General features: G+C 45.5%; 1 protein-coding gene across 1 annotated transcript in view; it reads right to left on the minus strand.

Annotated features, from left to right (window-relative positions):
- Positions 1-19,546, minus strand: part of LOC122399255 — an 82,623-nt gene extending 63,077 nt beyond the window's left edge. The window contains exon 1 of the mRNA XM_043399805.1: positions 19,302-19,546. Within this exon, the coding sequence (XP_043255740.1) occupies positions 19,302-19,368 (67 nt within the window). The 5' untranslated portion in view covers positions 19,369-19,546. The remainder of the gene's footprint in view (positions 1-19,301) is intronic.
- Positions 19,547-19,748: the final 202 nt, after the last annotated feature.

Raw genomic sequence — 19,748 nt, forward strand, 5'->3', positions numbered from 1 at the left:
GGGGGGCATCGCGCGAGAAAAACAACGTGCCTTTGTGACCGATTCGTCAAACATTTGCGACCAAACGATCGCCAGGGAGATCTTACGGTCGAGGACGAGAGGGTGGGTACTCGATACCGATCGAGATCTCGACATTCCGAACCTTTCGTCCATCGCGAAATAGGGAAAACACGTTCCTCTTGTTGCCTCACACCGTACACGGAAATAAAACGAAACGACCAAGGCGCGCTTTTCGACTTTGCTCTCGCGTCTGACCATGCGTCGAGCCCTTCTACTTGCGGCTGCCCGCCCAGTCGTTTACTCCGACTACTTGATCGGCTCTGGGGTTATTTCCAACTCGACTTGTTGACCAGATAATCCATAATTTACTCTTTCCATCACGGTGGAGATAGTTTGTAGTCCTAAAGAAGAAAAATCGGATACTTTTTTTAGCTCGAAAGATCGTAATCGCTGTAATCCAAGGCACATACGTGCACTCGGTGCTCGTTTAATCGCGAGGAATAGCACATCGGTAAATCTGACGTTGCGGATGACTTTTAGTGCTCCACCGTGCACAAAACAGTATTTACTCTCGAGACTATAATCCTCCAGCCACGCAGGCCCCTGGTAACTTATAACACGGTTATTATGCAGTACACGCGTCCTTGGTACGGAGATTAAGGCCTTTCATCTTCACCTTTGAACCGTCCGAATAAAAGGATAACGCGCGAAACGAGTTTCGTAGCTTAATCGCTTACTCTCTCGTATATTTTCACCAGCAACGTTTCAGAGTAAACGAGATTACACGAGGGCTCGTTGTTCCGGCCAGTCTTCCGAATTAAAATCCATTTATACTATCGACGAGTCGAACAGATCAACCGCGAGTACACATTTTTCTCTCGATAAGCGACGCTACGAGCTTCCGAAGGAAGTTACGCGATACTTTAACAAAGTACGAACAAATTCCAACAACTTTTTAATCCGTAGTTTTTCCAAAGCGATCCAACCATCCGAAGAATTTACTCGAAATCCAACGATAATTCATCCGTTCGAACGTTTACGCGTTCCGGGGTTAAACTGGCGAGACAAATAGGGAATAAATCACCGGTTACGAACAACACGACTTCGAGTGCCGTGAAAAAAAAAAGTTCCGAGACTGACATATTGAAATATGCATGAACGGGATTATTCGCTCGGATTCGTTCCACTGTTAGTCGCGATGCTCGCGATATTGTATTTCTGACAAAGTCGTCTCCGTCCCGGGTACGTCGAAACGCAACGACGAACCGTTCTAAGTACCTTGGATTACCGTAACGGAGAAGCAATACCGGAGACACGGTGTTCGGCATTTCTGTAGCAAAGGGTAGCGACAGCTAGGTGGAAACTATGTACTCCAAGGTGTACTGGAAACCGATATGGTGCGACGATATGATGCAGAACCGAGAAAGAAAGAGAATGCGTCGGTAATGTACCCGATCCAACGATCCGTTTCGCGATCAAAGGAAGATGTCTCGCCTCGCTTCGATGCGTCTGCAAAAGCGACGATAAAACGGTCGATGCGTCCTCGATGGAAAGACAATGACCAACCTCGAGAGAATCGGTTCGAGATGCTGAGAAATTTCAAACTGTTTTCTACTAGTTCGAACGAGTTAATTCATTTTCTTTCTTTATCCAGCGACCAGTGTTTCCCGCGAGTCGGCGCGGTATAAATAATTTCGAGGGTAAATAAACCGCGTAAAGTGAATTCGTTTTCCGTTTGGCGGTTAACGCGATTCCGGTACGTTTTACCTAAGACCCGAACGAAACCGAGACCGAGATCGGGAGGAAGGCTGCGAGTAAAAAAATTGAACGACATCGCGGACGAAAGTTTTCTCAAGTAAACCGGGGGGGGCAAAGTTTCCTAACTACCGAGAAGAAATTTCCTTCGGAGGGTGCGCGACTCGTCGGTTTCAATGCCGTCCGCGGAAACCGGGAAGCGTAAGTTCTTGTCGGTGCAACCGGCTCGAACTACTGCTGCTACCAAAGATTACGCAGCCTCGGGTTGTTCTTCTTATCCTTTTCTGTCGCGGTATCACGCAAGAGCCTGCCGTTGGGATTGCACGTGACATGGGAATTGAAATATCGCGGGCGTACGAGAACTTTCATTCCGGGGTAAGAACGCGAACAATGGGGCCCCACGGCACGGCATGGCACGGCACGACACGGCGGCGCAACAGCGGACCGGCACGAAGCGGATAACGGAAAAGAGGGGCAAATGGCCTCGCTAAATGGCGGTAGCAAAAGCGCTTGCTTCACGACGAGAGTTTCGAGGCGAAGCACGTTTGTCTCGCACGAATAATCTTTTACCATGGCGCGAATCGCCCGCCTGCCTCCCTTTCCTTTCTTCCCGGCTATACGTATACTTCCTGCTTCTCTCGGTCACCGTTTTCCTATTTCCCCTTTCTCTTTTCACCCGATCCGGTGTTTCGTTCTAGCTTCTGACGTTACGAATATTCGACAATTTACACACGTCGATCGATACGTTAATAACAATAATAGTAAGTGTTGGATTTCCTAACCGTCTCACGTTGTTACAAAAATCATCTCCAGTGACGATTGTTTATGTCTGGAGTTTTGGCCATGGGTTCTACGAACTCGATGGTGTTTATTGTACAAAGATAAGAGTTCGTCGCTAGGGCGAACTGCGTTTCACAGAACTGAATTCTTAGATATACCTTTTACATATCATTTAATTAAAAGTACATTCGATTAGTAATTATTGTCGTTTCATTCGAATCGTCCCATAAACAAGTGGAGCTTGAGACGAGCCGAAAAAGTGCAACGGAACCGTAAACTGAAAACGAACCCGTAGGAGCATCGTTAAGTCGCGAGGATACTTAACAAGAAGAAACAACGCGCTAGGGTCGAACGAGTTACGCCAACTATTGGACTAAACTATCCGTTCTTCGAATTATCTGGAAACTTTGCCTCGAGGAAGCTTCGAACTACCGTGAAATATTACTCGAAACGTGCCACGACTCTCGTGGAAAATGATACCGACGCGAACGTTCGCCTCTCGACGAGTCAGGGCTTTTTGTTACCGTTACTTTAAACTTCCCTTTGTTCGTTTCGCAACGTTTCGGTACTTTTTTTTTCTTTACTCCTTTTCAATTATCATCGATCTCCCGTATAAAACCAAACATTTCTTCGGAATGGCAAAAGTTTTTTGCTCCTTCGTATGCCGACACTTCCAAGTTCCTCTCGCGAGATGGAAAAACTTGCTTTCTTCCTGCAATCTTCGTCCATAAAATATCGAGGATGCAGAAAGATTCATAGGAAGCAATGGATTCTCGCAGCGAATAAGGAACGACCACTGATCGACGCGACGGGAGAAACAGCTGCAACCCCCTGTATTACACGGTCGAAGAACACTGTTGTTCCGTTCCCACGAGTAATAATACACTTTGCAGCTACTTTTCTTTTCGAGCTACTTCCAAACTATGTATATTTCATACACGTTTCGTTTTTATTTCAAGTCGATATCGTAGTTAGTTACAGAGAAAATAATTTAATTACGAAAAAATACTGGCTAGTAATTACGCAAACAAATCTAAATATAAACAATTTATGACCCAGTTGTATCGTGCACCAGTCGTATAATCAATAGGAGTTGCCGAAACAATTTTGGGTATGTAGAGTCAAAGTAAATGTCAAAATAAACATGGAAGACAGCACAAAAAATAATAGTTGATATGGTCATCGGATAGGGGATGAAATGCCCTTTAAAATGAGCGTTTGTACGAGTCGATAGCTTCATTAGTTCCGGAGATATAGCGATTTTAGTTTCGCGTCGATGCGGTGGCTAGTTTCGGAGCTAGGGTTTGTTTACGTTTCGTTGCGCTCGCGCGAGTCCATTGATCTCGCGCGCGTAGATAGTAAACAGTGCGTAGTAAATTCTTGGAAATACTACGCCCGAAACTAGGTCACGACAGTCACGTACGAGGTGCGACAAGGAGGTCCGACGTGACGCGTCAGACGAAGACAGCGATAAAAAAATTACCATATACATAAATTACGATATCTCCGAAACGGGAAATCCGATCGTCAAAAACCAAACGCCATTTTGAAGGGGAAGGTTTACCGCTGCTAACGATTCCTCAATTATGGTCAAAACACTAGTAGTTTCGGAATTGCGCGTAATCAAAGTTTTAGTAACTTCAATGCGCGTTAGTAGCCTGCCGTAACACGGAAAGCCCCATAAGAGAATTGTTTTAAAATTACCTATTTACATAAATTACGATATCTCGAGAACGGGAAGTCGGATCGTCAAAACCCAAAAGCCATTTTGAAGGGGAGGCTTTACTGCTTCCAGCGGTGGTTCAATAATTAACAAAACCCTAGTAGTTTCGGAACTGCACGCGTTTAAAGTTGATGTATTTTTAATACGTATTGATAGACTATTCTAAGCAGTGGAAACTGAAGATTCTTTCCTTACATTGAGAGCTAACTAGAATTTGATACCAAAATTAGTGGTAACAGACACGTAACTTAGATTTAGTTTCATTTTTCGTTCGTTGGAGTGTATCGTTGCAATCGTTAGCGGTGCAAAACTGATTCCACGAAGAAAGTTTTCTGTTACGCAAAACAATGATATAATACCGGTATTTTCCGTTTCAGTATTTAGTGACTACAGATCGGTCGCTTATTTTCGTGCAAAGTACGCGGCGAAGCAACAGCGTCGCGAAAAGGAACAGACGATACAAAAAGAGAACCGAAAGAAAAAAAAAAGGGAACCGGGAGTCGGGGAACAGCAAAGAGGGAGGAAAGAGGTCGAGAGAGCTTCCGTTGGAAACTTTATCTCCCAGAAAGTTCCGAGTCACTAGAAAAGTAATTCCGTGGACGATACACGCTCGACGATACGAGCCAGACGATACAACCCCGGCGCTGCGAATCTTTTGTCGGGTTAATGCCGAACGTTGCAAGAAAAAAACCTTGGGCGAGGAGAAAAAGGTTGTTGCGCGTTCACGGTCGATATTAAGTGGGTTTTAAAAAAAATGTTCCTCCGGGGATGAGCTTTGCCTCGTCTCTTTGTGCAAACGCCACTGGTGTATCTGACGCGTATTTGCTTTTCATCGACACCGAAACGAAAGCCCATCTCCATTCACCTTTCCCACCAAACCCCGGATTTAGACCTCTGTTTTAATTCAGCCCGTGATTAGAGTGCTCAATTAATGCTCGGTCCGCGGATTTGTTCGCTTTGCGAGCGTGCCCCGCTGGGATTCATAACGATGTCCGTGGAACGTACCGCATTCGCATTTTTCTCAATGTACGGTTCTACATTTTACGAAACGAAATTTGAAAACTTGAATGCTTTTACAGCGGAACGAATAATACGAGGAAAATGTGCAAAAATTCGATTCTTCTCGACGAATCGAACTCGGTTCGCAAAATCGGAACAGCATTAAGAGAACTCGTTAACGTTTGCAAGAACGTCACAAGTACATGCGACCTTTCTATTTTCCCAATGCGACGATTGCACGAAAGCTACGATTTCCTCGACCAGTTCCCCTGTACACGCGACAACTAGATCGATACTCGTCCCCATTTACAATTCGTCACAGAATGGTCCGTCCTCGTTCGCCCACGCTCGTGATTGTTATTTCTTGAAAATTGTACTTTGAACAGAGCAAACGACGATTTTCTGCTCCTTTCCGATCTAGACAAGCAAAAGTATCTGAAATATCGATCTCTAATTTCTGTTGTTTAAGTATAATGCATCACGTAGAGCGATAGAAGCCTTAGTCGTGGCTGCTGTTTCGTTATCGAGTTGTTCCACGCGATCGAAAGAGATTAATCGCGTCCTCTCTCCGCGGCTCCGATATTAGATCGTAAGGGACTTATTGGGATAGGTATGCTGCGGAGCGATGGTCCATTAACGGCATTAAGGGCAGAGAACGGCGAACGGGTAAAAATTGTCGGGCGTGCAGCGTAATTGCAAATTCAATAATAGTATGTTACCAGGAGGTCGCTTTTATCGGCAGGCTCGTTGTAAAAGCATTCGATGGCGCGCGATAATTAAAGTCGAAAGCCCCTGGAGCCGAGAGCATAAACGGTGAATTACGTTGCGATTTATACCGGGCCTCTGCAACACCTCCACACCCTCTGCGAAGGGCTTAGACGACCGCGAATCTGTGTCACGATAGCCTGCCACTGACAGACAATCGTCCGCGATAAATCCCACGCGATCGTCGACCGTACACAAATAGTTTTTAAACCGACGTCGATTATGGGGTAAAAAAATCTTGAGAAACAGCGAGCGAAAGGGAGTCGCGGAAGCTGTACGCGATCCAATAGCTACGACCACTGGTTGAATGTTGTTCTCGCGGGGCAATGTTTGCTCGCTCGAATGCGAACGAAAAAAGACAGAAAACGGAACGAGAATGGAAAAACCGAATCGATCCTTGTCGTAAAACGAAAGATAGGTAGAAAACATCAAGATGAACCGTGATTTTCCGAGCAGAATTCCATCGCAAATATACCGCGTTTGTTTTGCTCGATCGATAACCACATATTTTCTGTGGTTATCCGTATCGATAAGGTACATACGTCTTACTAACCTAATCGAGACAAGCTGTACGAAACGACGTTCCGTGGATAAACGAACAAAGATTCTTCTAACGAATAACTTTGTCGACCGACAATGGAATCGAGATCATGAACGACGAAAACGTCAAACAATTTCTCGCGTCGCGGAGCAAGCTACGTAACGAGAGCGGAAGTCGGGCCATAAAAGGAGGAGGCAACGAACGCGGCGGAAATTTTCCAACGACCAAAGGAGGAATTTTCTCTAGCCGGTGGCTCCGAGTCCGTCGTCGTCCCCGGCAAAAAGACCGAATCCGAGAAACCGACGATCGTTTTCTTCGCGGCGAACCACCACGAAATAATTCATTCCTCGAGGAGCAGGAACGCTCGCCGAGTTTCCGGGCGAGATTTATGGAGCCGGTTATGCTCGCGGTCGTAGTCGATTCCGCGAACAACGACGTTCGCGGCCTCGTAAATTCGACCACGCGCTAAGAAACCTTCGATGCCGACGGTTCGAGCTTTTTTACGCGCTGCGATCCTCCGGAGGTCGGTGGTCGAACGACACAATTTCCAACGTGGAACGAGCTCCATATTTCCTGCAATCTCGGTTCGACGTTCCGTCCACGAAACTTAAAAATTAAGCTTTAAAAAGCATTAAAAGAGCGTAAGTTCTTGCAGCGATCTCTGGTAGAATTCGATACCAGTTTTCTCTAGTTCTTCCTACAGGTGCTACTATCCAGGGGATGAATTCACTTTCGAAAACAAGAGTCGAAGGAGCAGAGGTGGTAGTATTGGCGAGAACACGAGGGATCAACGACGGGATTTTCCGGACGCTTAGCCGGGGCGGTAGTAATCGAACGTAATGATCACGGGTCGAGGATAAGAAGGAATTCTCCAGGGGTTTTGGAGGAGCGTTAGCGACGAGGCGGAAGGAACGAAGGAAGGAAGGACTATACGGAGCATGGTGTGCTTCGACGGTCAGAGGAACGAGACGCGTAAGGGCCGGTAAAGCCACGAAATCCCCAACGACCCGACTTGAACCCGTCAACTTTTCGTTTCCCGTATCGTCGGTGTTGCTTGTCGATTCGCTACTCAACATTTTACAAATGCACAATGTTATCGTCGCAGTGAACCACGAACAATCCCCGCTGACTTATCTCATTTTCCACTGGTATTTCATCGAGAGACGTTCTACGAGCCGACGGCTACGAAGAAAACCAACGAGTTTTATGTTTCCGGCGCGCTAACGAAAACCGGAGACGGTTTTTAGCCGCGCGCGATTGCAGCGACGGGATGGGAAGCGAGGTACCGGCGCACCTCGCTACCTGTTAAACCCGTATTTTCCAAGTCTGGGTTTTGTTCTGGGAATGTACGCGAAACACCCGGGGGTCCGTATAATTACTCTTACACCTACCCCCGCTGCCGGTCACTTTATAATTGCTACGCGAATAAATTGCTTCACGACCGTTGACGCTGCCCTGTTTCCAACAAATTACACGTGTCGTAGATTATTGGCGCATACCATTCGGAGGATGCAACGAAAATGAACAAACAATTCGGACCCAGATACGCAGCTCGTTTATTAATTTGTTCGCTCGCCTATAAACGGATTTCCGGAAATCTCGTAGAACGAGAACTCGAAATGGTCGGTAATCTCGTGAAAAATTCAATCGAGAGCTACATTAACCGCAGAGATTACAGATTTAATCAACGGTAAAGACACGCGTACCAAAACGAGAGCAAGAAGTTCGCTTTGCTGATAAATTTCCAACGACCTTCCAACCGGTGCTAAGCCAACAGTGGTCTATTTATACAAAGGACAGTTCGCCAACTCCGACTCTCCTTCGTCTTCTTTCTCCGTGATTTATCGAGCTGTCGCGCTTCATGGTCCCGCGAGCTCGGCCACGAGTTACGCGGAGCCGACACGCTACGCAAACTTTTAACAAACACGACAAGAAACGAGTCTCGTCGATGCCCGTCCGTGATATTATCGATACCCGGCTCGTCCTTGCGATCCTGCCGCGCCGCGGTAAAACTTCCAGTTGGAATTGTTGCCTCGCAACCCCCAGCAACCAAGGGTTTACCGTGAAAGGAGAAAGGTATTTTCAACCTCGCCCGAGGGTTGAAAATAATCGGTTTTTCGTTTCGTGGATCGCGATAGAAAATATTCATCACCGAGGAAGCTTGATTTCTTTCAACGGTAATCAACCCCCTATCCACTTTTGCTCCGCGTAATCTATACAGAGGTTCGAATGTCCATTCTTGAGAAACAGTGTCGTCGTAAATTCCGTGTCACGATCCCCATCGGGGTCGTGCAAATGTCTATAAGCAACAAGCGCTAACGGTTTCACGAAATTCCTCGATGTAGAGCGAGGGTGGAGGCATCGAGGAACCGCAAACGCGATTCTCGTAAGCTGGATCCGAGAATGCGTCTATCCTGGCTACTCGAACGGCTCCCGTTGGAAGGACCAGGTCGGTCCGGATTACAGGGGTAGCTTGCATCAGCGCTAAAAGCTAATGGACCAGCGTCCTTTGAAGGCAGAGCCAAGGCTGGCAGACAGTGGCCGCTTAGCCGAACCTCTCGAGAGACATTCTTGCCGAGGGAGTGCATCGGACCGTTCGTAAAAAGATTACCTACCCAGCCGATGAGAAGCACGTCGGTAACAATTAACGTTCGACGTGCTCGGAGAAAGTGAGAGAAAGAACGAAAGAGGAAAAGAGAACAAGAGAAAGGGGGAGAGGGAGAGAGAGAGAGAGGCAGATCGATATACGGGTGAATCGGAGAAGGCGCTTAAAGGGGACTTTGTTGGAAATTCGATCTTGTTCAACGAGTCGGGGAATTAACTTCCCGTCGAATGAAATCGGGGATTGGTCTCTTTTTTTTTTTTTTTTTTAAAAAAAAGAATCCATGAAAAATCGTGAAACGAGTTACGCGTACGGGACTCAAAGGCTAATTGAATTTGCTTTTTGAGATGGAAATCAGGAGCCAGCGAACATGTTGGCCGCGTAATAAAAATTGCCGAGTGCTCGCAAGAGACAGCCGGAATTTTAATATTTATAGAGTTCCTTGGGGACACGTCGTCTACCGAATTGCGACTTTTCCGATGATCGATTGCGCGCGAGATTGCGATTCGCGACAAGTCGAACCAGTACCATGGTGAACGCGAATATTTCGACCGAAAAAAGAATCATAACGCGTTAAAACCTTTATTAAACGCAGTCGATTTTCAAAGTCCTCGTAACGCACGGAGAACAAAACGTTATTAGGTCGGAGGGAAAATGTAATTTGGAACGATGGAACCTCGAGACGAAATGAAATCCTTCTGAAATAACAACGGTGGAAAATGTAATTTCTTAAAAGGATATCGTCGAGGAGCGACGGTATCCGAACCGTTCCTCGGAACGGACACCAAACGCAGCGACGAAAAGTTGAGCGCGCAAATTGAAAGCTCGCGTTTTTCATCGCAGAACGTTTCGAGCGTGGAAAATATTGTCAAGTTCGCGCGATCCCGTCGGCGCTCTTTGCGTACTCGCAATTTAAAACCTTCGAACGTCAGCACGAAAACGAAACTCCGCCGTTAAATTACGGCTGATGAATTTATGCACGTCGGCGTATCCCGGAGGATCGAAAATAAACGAAAAACTGCCTCGAGATGGAAACGATCTTCCCGTATATTATAGACTCTTTAGTCCTAAAAGCGAAATAGAGGAAACTTAATTACGAAATGCAACGTCCGTTCGAGAAATATCATGGAAATGTTTTCAAGTACGAGAACGCGTACAGCTTACATTCGCTGGTTGACGGGAAAAAAAACGTGGCGAAAAAATTTCAACGAGAAACGTTCGCGTCTCGTGGTACAAACCGTTTGTTTACAAAACTGTAACGCACTTTCCTGCAGGCGACAGTTTGTGCGTAACTTTTTGCAAGATCGTGAAAAATATAGCGGTTCGGGAACTTCGCTTGGAGAAGTGTACCCCTGTTATTTATCTTCGGGACGAGAAGATCGAACGCAAAAGGCAAGAAAATACTCTCGCGGCTGTTTCGAGTGTCGGTGGCTGCAAGTTTCGAGGAGCTCTTAAAACACCTTGACGAATATTGCAAAAAAGAAAAAAACGGGGATTTCTCGACTCGTCGAAGCGTCGAGGCTCGCGAGTAACGGGGACGTGTCTATATCCGCGTCGACGAGTCGGAATGAAAAAGATCCGAGAGAAGAACTCTGATAAGAGGGAGGACGTCGGAGGCCGACATGATTGGAACGAGTTTCCTGCTAAGATAAATCACCGCGTGTCGGGCGAGAACTCGTTCTGTCCTTTACCTTCGATCTTGTCGGTGCCACCCGATGAAAAAGGAAAAAGGGGAACGGAAGGGACGCGACGGAGCTAGGGTGTGAAACTGAAAGGATCGCGCGGTAATTCGAACAAGAAGAAAGGAAAAGTCGAAAAGGAGGAAAGAAGTCGCCCGAGGAGTTTCGAGTCTCCGGCGAAAAAAGGGTAGGAAAATGTACGATAAAAGGAGAAGAAACGTATCTCCCTTTTGGGTGAGAACGCGGACGCGGGCGCACGCCGGACGTTATTTGAAACGCAAACGAGACTGGGAATGCAATTAGTTGAATTCGGAAGCTACCGGGGTAGTACAAGCTGGGGAGAAACACGGATGAAAAAAGCAAGCACGGAATTCCAGCAACTATAAACCTATAGCGCAACTATTCGACCGTTTCCAATGCACTTTCCTAATATTCCGTATTTGTTTACCCTAATTTCTGTTCCCCAACGATGACTGGGAAACTATGACCGTAGGTATCGTAGCCTTCGCGATATAGCGGGATCGTAAATTTCTTTGGACATTCAAACATCCGTTTGATATATCGTAAATAGAAGATTTATCCGGTCTGTCTCGACCGTACGATACGCGTCCAATAAATAGGTTGGTCGTAGTGCTGGATCGAGCGAGAGAATAACGTAAGATTCCGATTCGCGTATTAACGGGGAAAGGAAGGATTCGGTCGGGATTTCATCCAACGCGGAAAACATTGGTTTATCTCGGATAAAATTCAATCGTCTTTTGTTCTCGGGCGAGTGTTCGCGCGGAACGCGATAAAACCAGCCCGACGAAAGAACTTTCTCCCGAGCTGTTAACCCTTCGCGTTTCAACCTCATTTTACTTTGTTCGTGCGCCGGTGTTCGAGCTTTTCTTCGATTTACGACTCGAACACGGATTCAAACGTCGACGGATGTTTCGATCGCGTACGCACCTGTTGCGACCGGACTCAGTCGCCAGTCTTTCAGCGTCCCCGAGGACCGATCCGATCCCATCTCTTTCTCCAATTTAAGCCACGCGTCTCTAAACTTGTTTTCAGGTTCTACGTGCCGGCAGAAATAAGGCTGCGTAAGTCGGTCGTGTCGAGCATCGAGGGAACCGGACGCCCGTCGAGACATTTCCGTTTCGACCGGAATTCTCCAACAAAGTTCCTCCCCTTCTTCGAACGCGTAACGAAACCGGGTCAGGACGGCGTGTCGCGCACAAAACAGTCGTATTTATCGATCCTTGGACCTCTTCGAAGTCGAGCGTGTCGACGTTGCACGGTCCTTGGAAGCGTCGCGTCGTACGTTTCTGTCTCGCTTTGTTCCTCCCCTGGACCACTTGGTCACCCTTCACGTTCGCCCGGCCTCTCGCGAACCCTTGAATTTGACATTTGGCCAAGGCAGCCGGAACAAAGACCACCTCGGGCGATTGTTTCGAGGTCGTTTCTTCCTGAACTTACCGACTGGTAACACGCCACGGGACGTGTTTCGTAAAAATGGTACGAAAACGTCGACTGGAGACCGACGTCATCGTTAAAGGTTTCCCCGTTTACCGTTAATCTTGGTGTTCGTCCAACGAGACGGCGGATGGGGATTCTCGGGGACCGTTTATCTCCGAGGAACGAACCGTTTTCTGTAATTTTCCGTTGAAAAGCGTGAACAGCGTTTCCAACGAAAAGGAGCCGCGAGACAAAGCAATACGTTTAACCTTTTTATACGACCGCGGCAAACAATTGGACACGGAGCAAATACTTGTTAACGTTTGCAACGATCGATGGGTTACGTATTACCGCACCCTTACGGAAACAGCATTACTGCTTTTAGTTAAAAAAAAGAAAATACAAGACAAACTGTTTTGTACTTTTAAGAGGGTAAAAATAGATCGATTTCTTACGTAACGATATGGTCCACGAAACTTGGACCAGTGCGTGCTCGTAACGATCTCCATTCGCCGTGAACGCGCAAAATCGAGCATCGAGCGTCTATCTCTCGTTATCGACAAACTTTCCAACGAATCTCCAACATTGAAAAAACTGGTAAAAAGGTCGCATTACCGGGACAAAAGTTCGCGGGACTGGCTTCCGGACGAAAGTTTGCCGAGTAATCTCGTCTCGGTCGTGTCCAAGACACACGACCGAACGATGAGTCGTGACCAGATTGTTAATAGCCATAATGAGATCGATAGAATCGGCGTTTCCTGAAAGTATCGAGAAATCGCGATGAAAGAGTTCCGAGTCCCTTCTGTTCGTGACGGGCGACGGATAAAGGCACGAATTCGAGTCCGAGTTCGAGTACGAGTTCAATAGGGATAGCGGTTTGGGGCGCGATCGATGAAAGAAAAAAGCAAAACGTTCTTGGTGTCCAGATCCATTGCAACTGACGCGAATGGCCTAGCTAGAAGCTCCTACGGGCACGCAAAGTGCTCGGTGACGAACCACCCCCGCCCCGCTTATCGTTTCGTCTCGCAACGTCTCGTTCGTGCCTTTGAACCGATGAAAATGTTGCTGCACGATATTACGGGCCGACGCCATACTATAATTTCCATTTAAGTCGCAATTTACTTGCGCTCTGACTCGACCAAGGTGAGAAAGTTTCCTGTTGCGCGGCTCAAACTGTACGTTTACCTCGCGGAACGAGAATAAACGAGGCGACGCGTTTCCTCCACTCTCTTTCTTAGCTTTCGTTAAAACGATCGACGAGTATCTGTTGAACATCCGTGTCCTGAGAATATTGTCAAGCTCTCTGAATTAACTAGTTCCTGCGAACCAACTTCCGAAACAATGATTCCGTTCAAACGGAATGCCTTGAAGGGATTTGCTATGTACGAAGAAAAAGTTTCGCAAGTTTTGCTCGAGCAGAAGGTATTTGGAAAAATTTGAATTAAATTTAAATTGGATCGAGACGCGACGTACTCGGAAACCGTGGACTAAATTCGCAGGATGCAGTCGTTCGAGTAATGTTCCAAACGTGTCGCTTTCGTTCCCCTTCAAAGCCTCCGCATCTCGGTAGATGTAATTTCGAAGGAAGCCCCGCGAGCCTCGCGACGACGTTCTGGCGTCTGAGTTAGGGAACAAGGCAAGACAGCGACGAGGATTACCGGTTTCCTCGTGTACGGAAACTGACACGCGAAGGATAATGCGAAATGCCTTCTGGTTGCGACGCGATGACACGTTCCAGTCACCTGCTATTTCGTTCCATCAACGGAATTTCCGTGGCAAAGAATTAGGGGATCGTGGACCAAGGGAAAGCATGCAGTTTGACCGTCGATCGCGACCACACGCGTTCGCCATTTCATTAAAACTTCTACGTTTGGCTGGAATCCCAGCAGGGAAGAATCGTCCAACGCAACGCGGTGGAAAACCTAAGAAACTGTATCGAGTTTTCCTCGAAAATACACCGAGCGCACAGGCATCTTGGAATGGATATTGCGGCTTGCCTGTAAACACCATTCGGATGTTCCGCGAATAAAGGAAGAAAAAGGTAACGAACCGAAATGCAAGCTTTCCAATTATTTTTCTTTCGACAGATCGAAAAAGTTATCTTGAAATAGAAATCACGGAAATAGCTAAACCAGATGGCAAACGAATTTTTCTATACAGGATGTTCGGCTACCCTTGGGAAAAATTTTAATGGGAGATTCTAGAGGTCAAAATAAGACGAAAATCAGGGATAATAATTTGTTGATTGAGGCTTCGTTGAAGAGTTATAGAAACATTTCCACACAGTATATTTTCGATAAAGAATTTTTTTCTCGAAAGTACGTAGGATTTGGGGCATATGTGTATTCACCAAAAATGATTGTAATTGACCCCCACAACCGACAATAATTTTTCCAGAACGATTTGAAATTTTTTTAAAAATTTCAGGGAAACATATCAATGTATGGTCAGACATTAGATTTTCGGTTAGGAATTTTTTTCTCGAAAGTGCGTAGGATTTCGGGGGTATGTCTATTCACTAAAAATGTTTGTAATGGAGCCCTGCAACCGGTCATAATTTTTTTAGAGAAATCTAGAAGCCAAAATAAAACGAAAATCAAGAATATCAATTTCTTGGCTGAGACCATGTTAAAAATTATTTTCGGTTGCGGGGGTCAATTGCAATCATTTTTGGTGAATAGACCTACCCCCGAAATCCTACCCACTTTCGAGAAAAAAATTCGAGAAGGTGTGCAATTTTTCGACAAAATTAAAACATTCCAAATCAGTTTGGAAAAATTATTTTCAGTTGCGGGGGTCAATTACAATCATTTTTGGTCAATAGATATACCCTCGAAATTCTACCCACTTTCGAGAAAAAAATTCGAGAAGGTGTGAAATTTTTCGACAAATTTCAAAAATTTCAAATCGTTCTGGAAAAATTATATTTGGCTGTGGGGGTCAATTACAATCATTTTTGGTGAATAGACTTACCCCCGAAATCCTACCCACTTTCGAGAAAAAAATTCGAGAAGGTGTGAAATTTTTCGACAAAATTAAAACATTCCAAATCGTTCTGGAAAAATTATTTTCAGTTGCGGGGGTCAATTACAATCATTTTTGGTGAATAGACATACCCCCGAAATCCTGCGTATTTTCGAGAAAAAAATTCGAGAAGGTGTGAAATTTTTCGGCAAAATTCAAAAATTTTAAATCATTCTGAAAAAATTATTTTCGGCTGCGGGGGTCAATAACAATCATTTTTGGTGAATAGACATACCCCCGAAATCCTGCGTATTTTCGAGAAAAAAAATTCAGTACGAGCGGAAATTTACGCGTTAATAACTTTTTAACGAAGCCTCCATCAACAAATTGGTATTCTTGATTTTTGCCCTATTTTGGCCTCCAGAATCTCCCATTACAATTTTTCCCAGAGGTGAACACCCTTTTAATAGAATATTACGTAAAAATGTAGAAATAAATTAAACGTTACCAAGTAACGCAAATCTATTAAGAATTAACGATCCTCGTTACATAACGTCGAAACCAGCCGCTGTGCTGTGATCGTTGCATAAATTTAGCCCGTTGTACGCATACTTCGTCAACACGGATACACGTTCGATCAATAACATTACACAATATTTATCTAAACTTTCCAAGCTAATTGATTTTGGAGTAATATCGCGGAAAGCTTCTAGCGACCATCAGTCGCGAAACTTTATATCGGATGGTGTATCTGATGCAAGAAATTTCTTTCAAATATCGTGCGCCATTCGAGTTCAATAACAACTAAGGAAACCGGACGATGAATGAAATTTACTGGATTAATCGACCCTTTCGAGGAAACTGCACGCCAAATGGCCAGAGGTTCGCTATTCAAATCTTGATATCTCAATGGTAATTAAGAAGAACTGTCTTTCCGAACTTCTACTAGTCGGGAGCTTTCGAAAATGATTATTTCGCAAGATGCTCTTTATACAAGCTATCCTCGAGTATACTACGTTGAAACCAACAAGCTAAGATACATATCATCGTCGCAATTCCTGATTGATCCTCTTAATCGATGTATCGTTGGATACAAAGAAGACAAATAAGCGTTTTTGCTGGCACGATATCTTATAGACGTCGAGAAAAGACGTCCGCTCGTTAACGAACCGAATCCCTCCCGAATTATTTGCCCGTGAAGAATTAACTCCGCGGAGGAATTAATTGCGAGGACGGTAATACGGGACAGCGTAACAAGCTGAAAGAACGGATTAATCGATCTCCCATTTTTTTTTTTTCACTTATCAAGAGAACCCGAAGGGAGCCTCGTCCGCGTCTTCGGGCGTGCTACTTTGCAAATCTAATTTCATTTCCGGGTTTAGTTCTTCAGAACGGTTCCCAGTATCCGTGGAATAGCAGAGACGCCTGGGGATTTCCATTCGAGACAGAAACACTCCTCGGCTAAGAGATTAAAGCGGGGCTCTGGTGGGATGCCTTACCTTCTCACCCAAAGACGGTTCGATCTCGCGAAAGCTACGGACCAATTACGTCCAATGCGAATTTTAGTCGCCTCTACGTTCCTGGACCGCCGAACGAACAGAGAAACGAGCATTAAACCCGAATCATTATTACGTATTATCGTTCTTAGACGTTTGAGAATAGTTTTCACGAAGCCGACGTACGCTGGTTCGTTAATTTAAGAACAGTTGGCAGAGTGGTTCGCCGTTGGAAGAAATTGCACACGTATCGGTATACTTAACGGAAATTTGTACCTTTTCTTTCGCGCGGTTGAAACCACGAAGCTTGTAGCGCAATAAATTCGCATCAACGGCACGGAGAAACGAGAGTGAATCAAGAGAACTCGTTCAGTTATTCCTGGCGGGCCGCGTCGATAAATTTACTCTGTTCGGACGTTTAATCCTCGGAGCCCGATATTTCACGAAGAAACGGATTCCTGGAGCTATCAGCCTCCAATTTTCTTAAAACTTCCCGAGCGTCGAAACCCACGGTTTAAAATTCTATCCGCCTAACGTCGATAACGCATCGCGACTCGTCTCTCAAGACTGATTCGACAAAAATAATTTAAACAACCTTTTCATAAAGATCGGTTCTGCTCGTATAAAGGCGTAAAAAGAATAAAACACCGAGAATTTAAGGTATACAAACAAATAAACACAGAGATAGTGTGTGCGCGTGCGAGAGGTGGAAAATGTATACAAGAATGGTTTTCAATGCGAGGCGTTCTCAAATATTTACACGATCGTCGAGAGAACCAATCTCGTCGCGATAGAATCGATTTGAATGGTGAAGTGGCCTTTCGCAATGATCGATTTATTCGCGAGAAACGCGATCAGGAGGGGGGCTTGGTACGTGCTACCATAGAGTTCAGCGACGCAATTTTTGCCCGTCGGAGTCAATTAACGGCTGCCACCGTCGATAGCGAAATCGCAGAGTGATCCGGTAATCCGATTAAAGGGACGGTCCGCACGCGCCCACTTCATTATCCAATTACACTATCTGGTAAGAAGCTAGAGTAAAGAATGCACTGCCGCTTGCAGAGCATTCGAATTCGAACGTTAAAACGAACCTAATTACAAACTATCTGGTAAATATAAGGATTTCGAGCGCCGCCGACTAATCAGGGGAAGCAGAACTTGCGGCGTACAGTTAAGATTCGCGAGCAAACACGCTGCTGCTGCTTGCTGTCGCGAATAGAACTTTCCAGTATTTACCGATACATTTGCGCGAGCGTGGCAAAGCGCGAAACAGAATTCCAAAGACATTGATTCACTCGCATAGATTCACGATCGACGAACGTCTGATTTAATTAATTTTCCGAGAACCCGTTTGAACAAAGATACGACGCGTGAAAATTAGATACAGTCGCGTAGTGGCAACGTAATTCTCTCTGTAAATTATACATATGTTGAACATTTTCTCGACGCTCGACTAATGGAGTCTGATCCCGAAGGTGTTAACGCGGGGTTAGCTAGATAATTAAGAATTGACGCAGCGTCGGTTGGTTAAATTCAACGTAAGCGAGTCTAGGATGGTGGAGCCGCGTACACGACAATCTACGCGGAGGTATGTAATGCATGCACACCACCTATGTAGCGAACTTTTGAGAAAAGCTCGCGCTGACTGGCTACCTAGCTACTCGTCTCCTCTTTGTCGAGCGAATTACGTCCCGAGCATGCCTCTGTGTTTACGCAGAGGGCACGAGTCGACAATGAAAGAAACCGAGCGGAAAGGGGAGTAGGTACATACATTACGAGTTAACGGCTCGAACTCTAGAACGTACTTTTTGAGAAGATTACGCGGGACCAACTACAGGTTTCTTTATGAACGCTCGAACTCGTCGCGTAATACGACACTTGGATATATTAAAAACATATTATATAAAGATCGATCAACGTACGGGGATAATTACGCGGCAAATTAATCATAAAATCTTCGACGCGTGAAAATTGGATTGTAAGCTGTAAATTATTTAGTAAATTAATTAATAACGTTTCCAGCGTTGTAATGTTTACGGTAAATATTTGCTTTAGCCGGCACGGAACGAGACGGCACGAGAGCGTGCATCTCCCTCGAGACTCGGTCATACTTTCGTATTCCATTCAGTCAGCGAATAAACATGCGACTACACGAGTCAAGTGTCAGTCATGCAGTTATGAATAACCCAGTAACTATTACGGCGCGTATGTCTCGATGTAATTATAATTCAAACGCGTAACGAGGGCAGAATGTTACAATTTAAAACGACAATCATACGGCTGTGTTGCGCAAAATTTGTACAAAATATGAATAAAATACGATACGCACAAGAGAACAAACAAATATGTACATTTACTATGCAAAACCGAGATATAGCTACGAAGCTTTACTATTCTTTGGCCACCGCGGTAAAATACATATTTAAACACGATCGAAAATTTTACAACAAACGTTACAGTATCGAAAAGCGATTCCTAGCTGTGCATTCTGAAATCTCGATATCGGTGCACGTACATCGAAACGCGAATTAGAAAATACGTTGCAGAGGGAATAACTGACCGTAAACGGCAGCAATGACGATCAGCAAACAAGCGATCGAAATGGAGTAGCCACTCCGGAGATCCATGCTTCTTTCGCGAGGATGTACCCCGTAAGCACGTCGTGGCTCGATCACTTCATTTCAGTTTGATGAAGAATCGTTCGAAACAATAATCGCAGATGATATCCCCACGGGCACGTGATAAGATCGGGTGATAGGCGGCACGAGAATGCGCAAACAATGGGAAGAAAGGCAACACGAACCACACGACGTGACAGTTGAGCGCGTACTGACAGGTATCCGTGGCTCTCGCGTGCTCCCACCACCATTCACCCCCTTCTCGACCAATGGCAACTTGGTTAGACGGAGACTGCGTAGACTATGCACCGGTCTCCGTCTAACCTCCGGCCTGACTACCGTGTATTCTAGTATTGAAACTCGCGCTATCGCGTTACCGTTCCCAACCA

Source organism: Colletes gigas, unplaced genomic scaffold (assembly GCF_013123115.1).
Source record: "Colletes gigas isolate AHSC1104 unplaced genomic scaffold, ASM1312311v1 Colletes_gigas_Sc00012, whole genome shotgun sequence".
Lineage (NCBI taxonomy): Eukaryota > Metazoa > Arthropoda > Insecta > Hymenoptera > Colletidae > Colletes > Colletes gigas.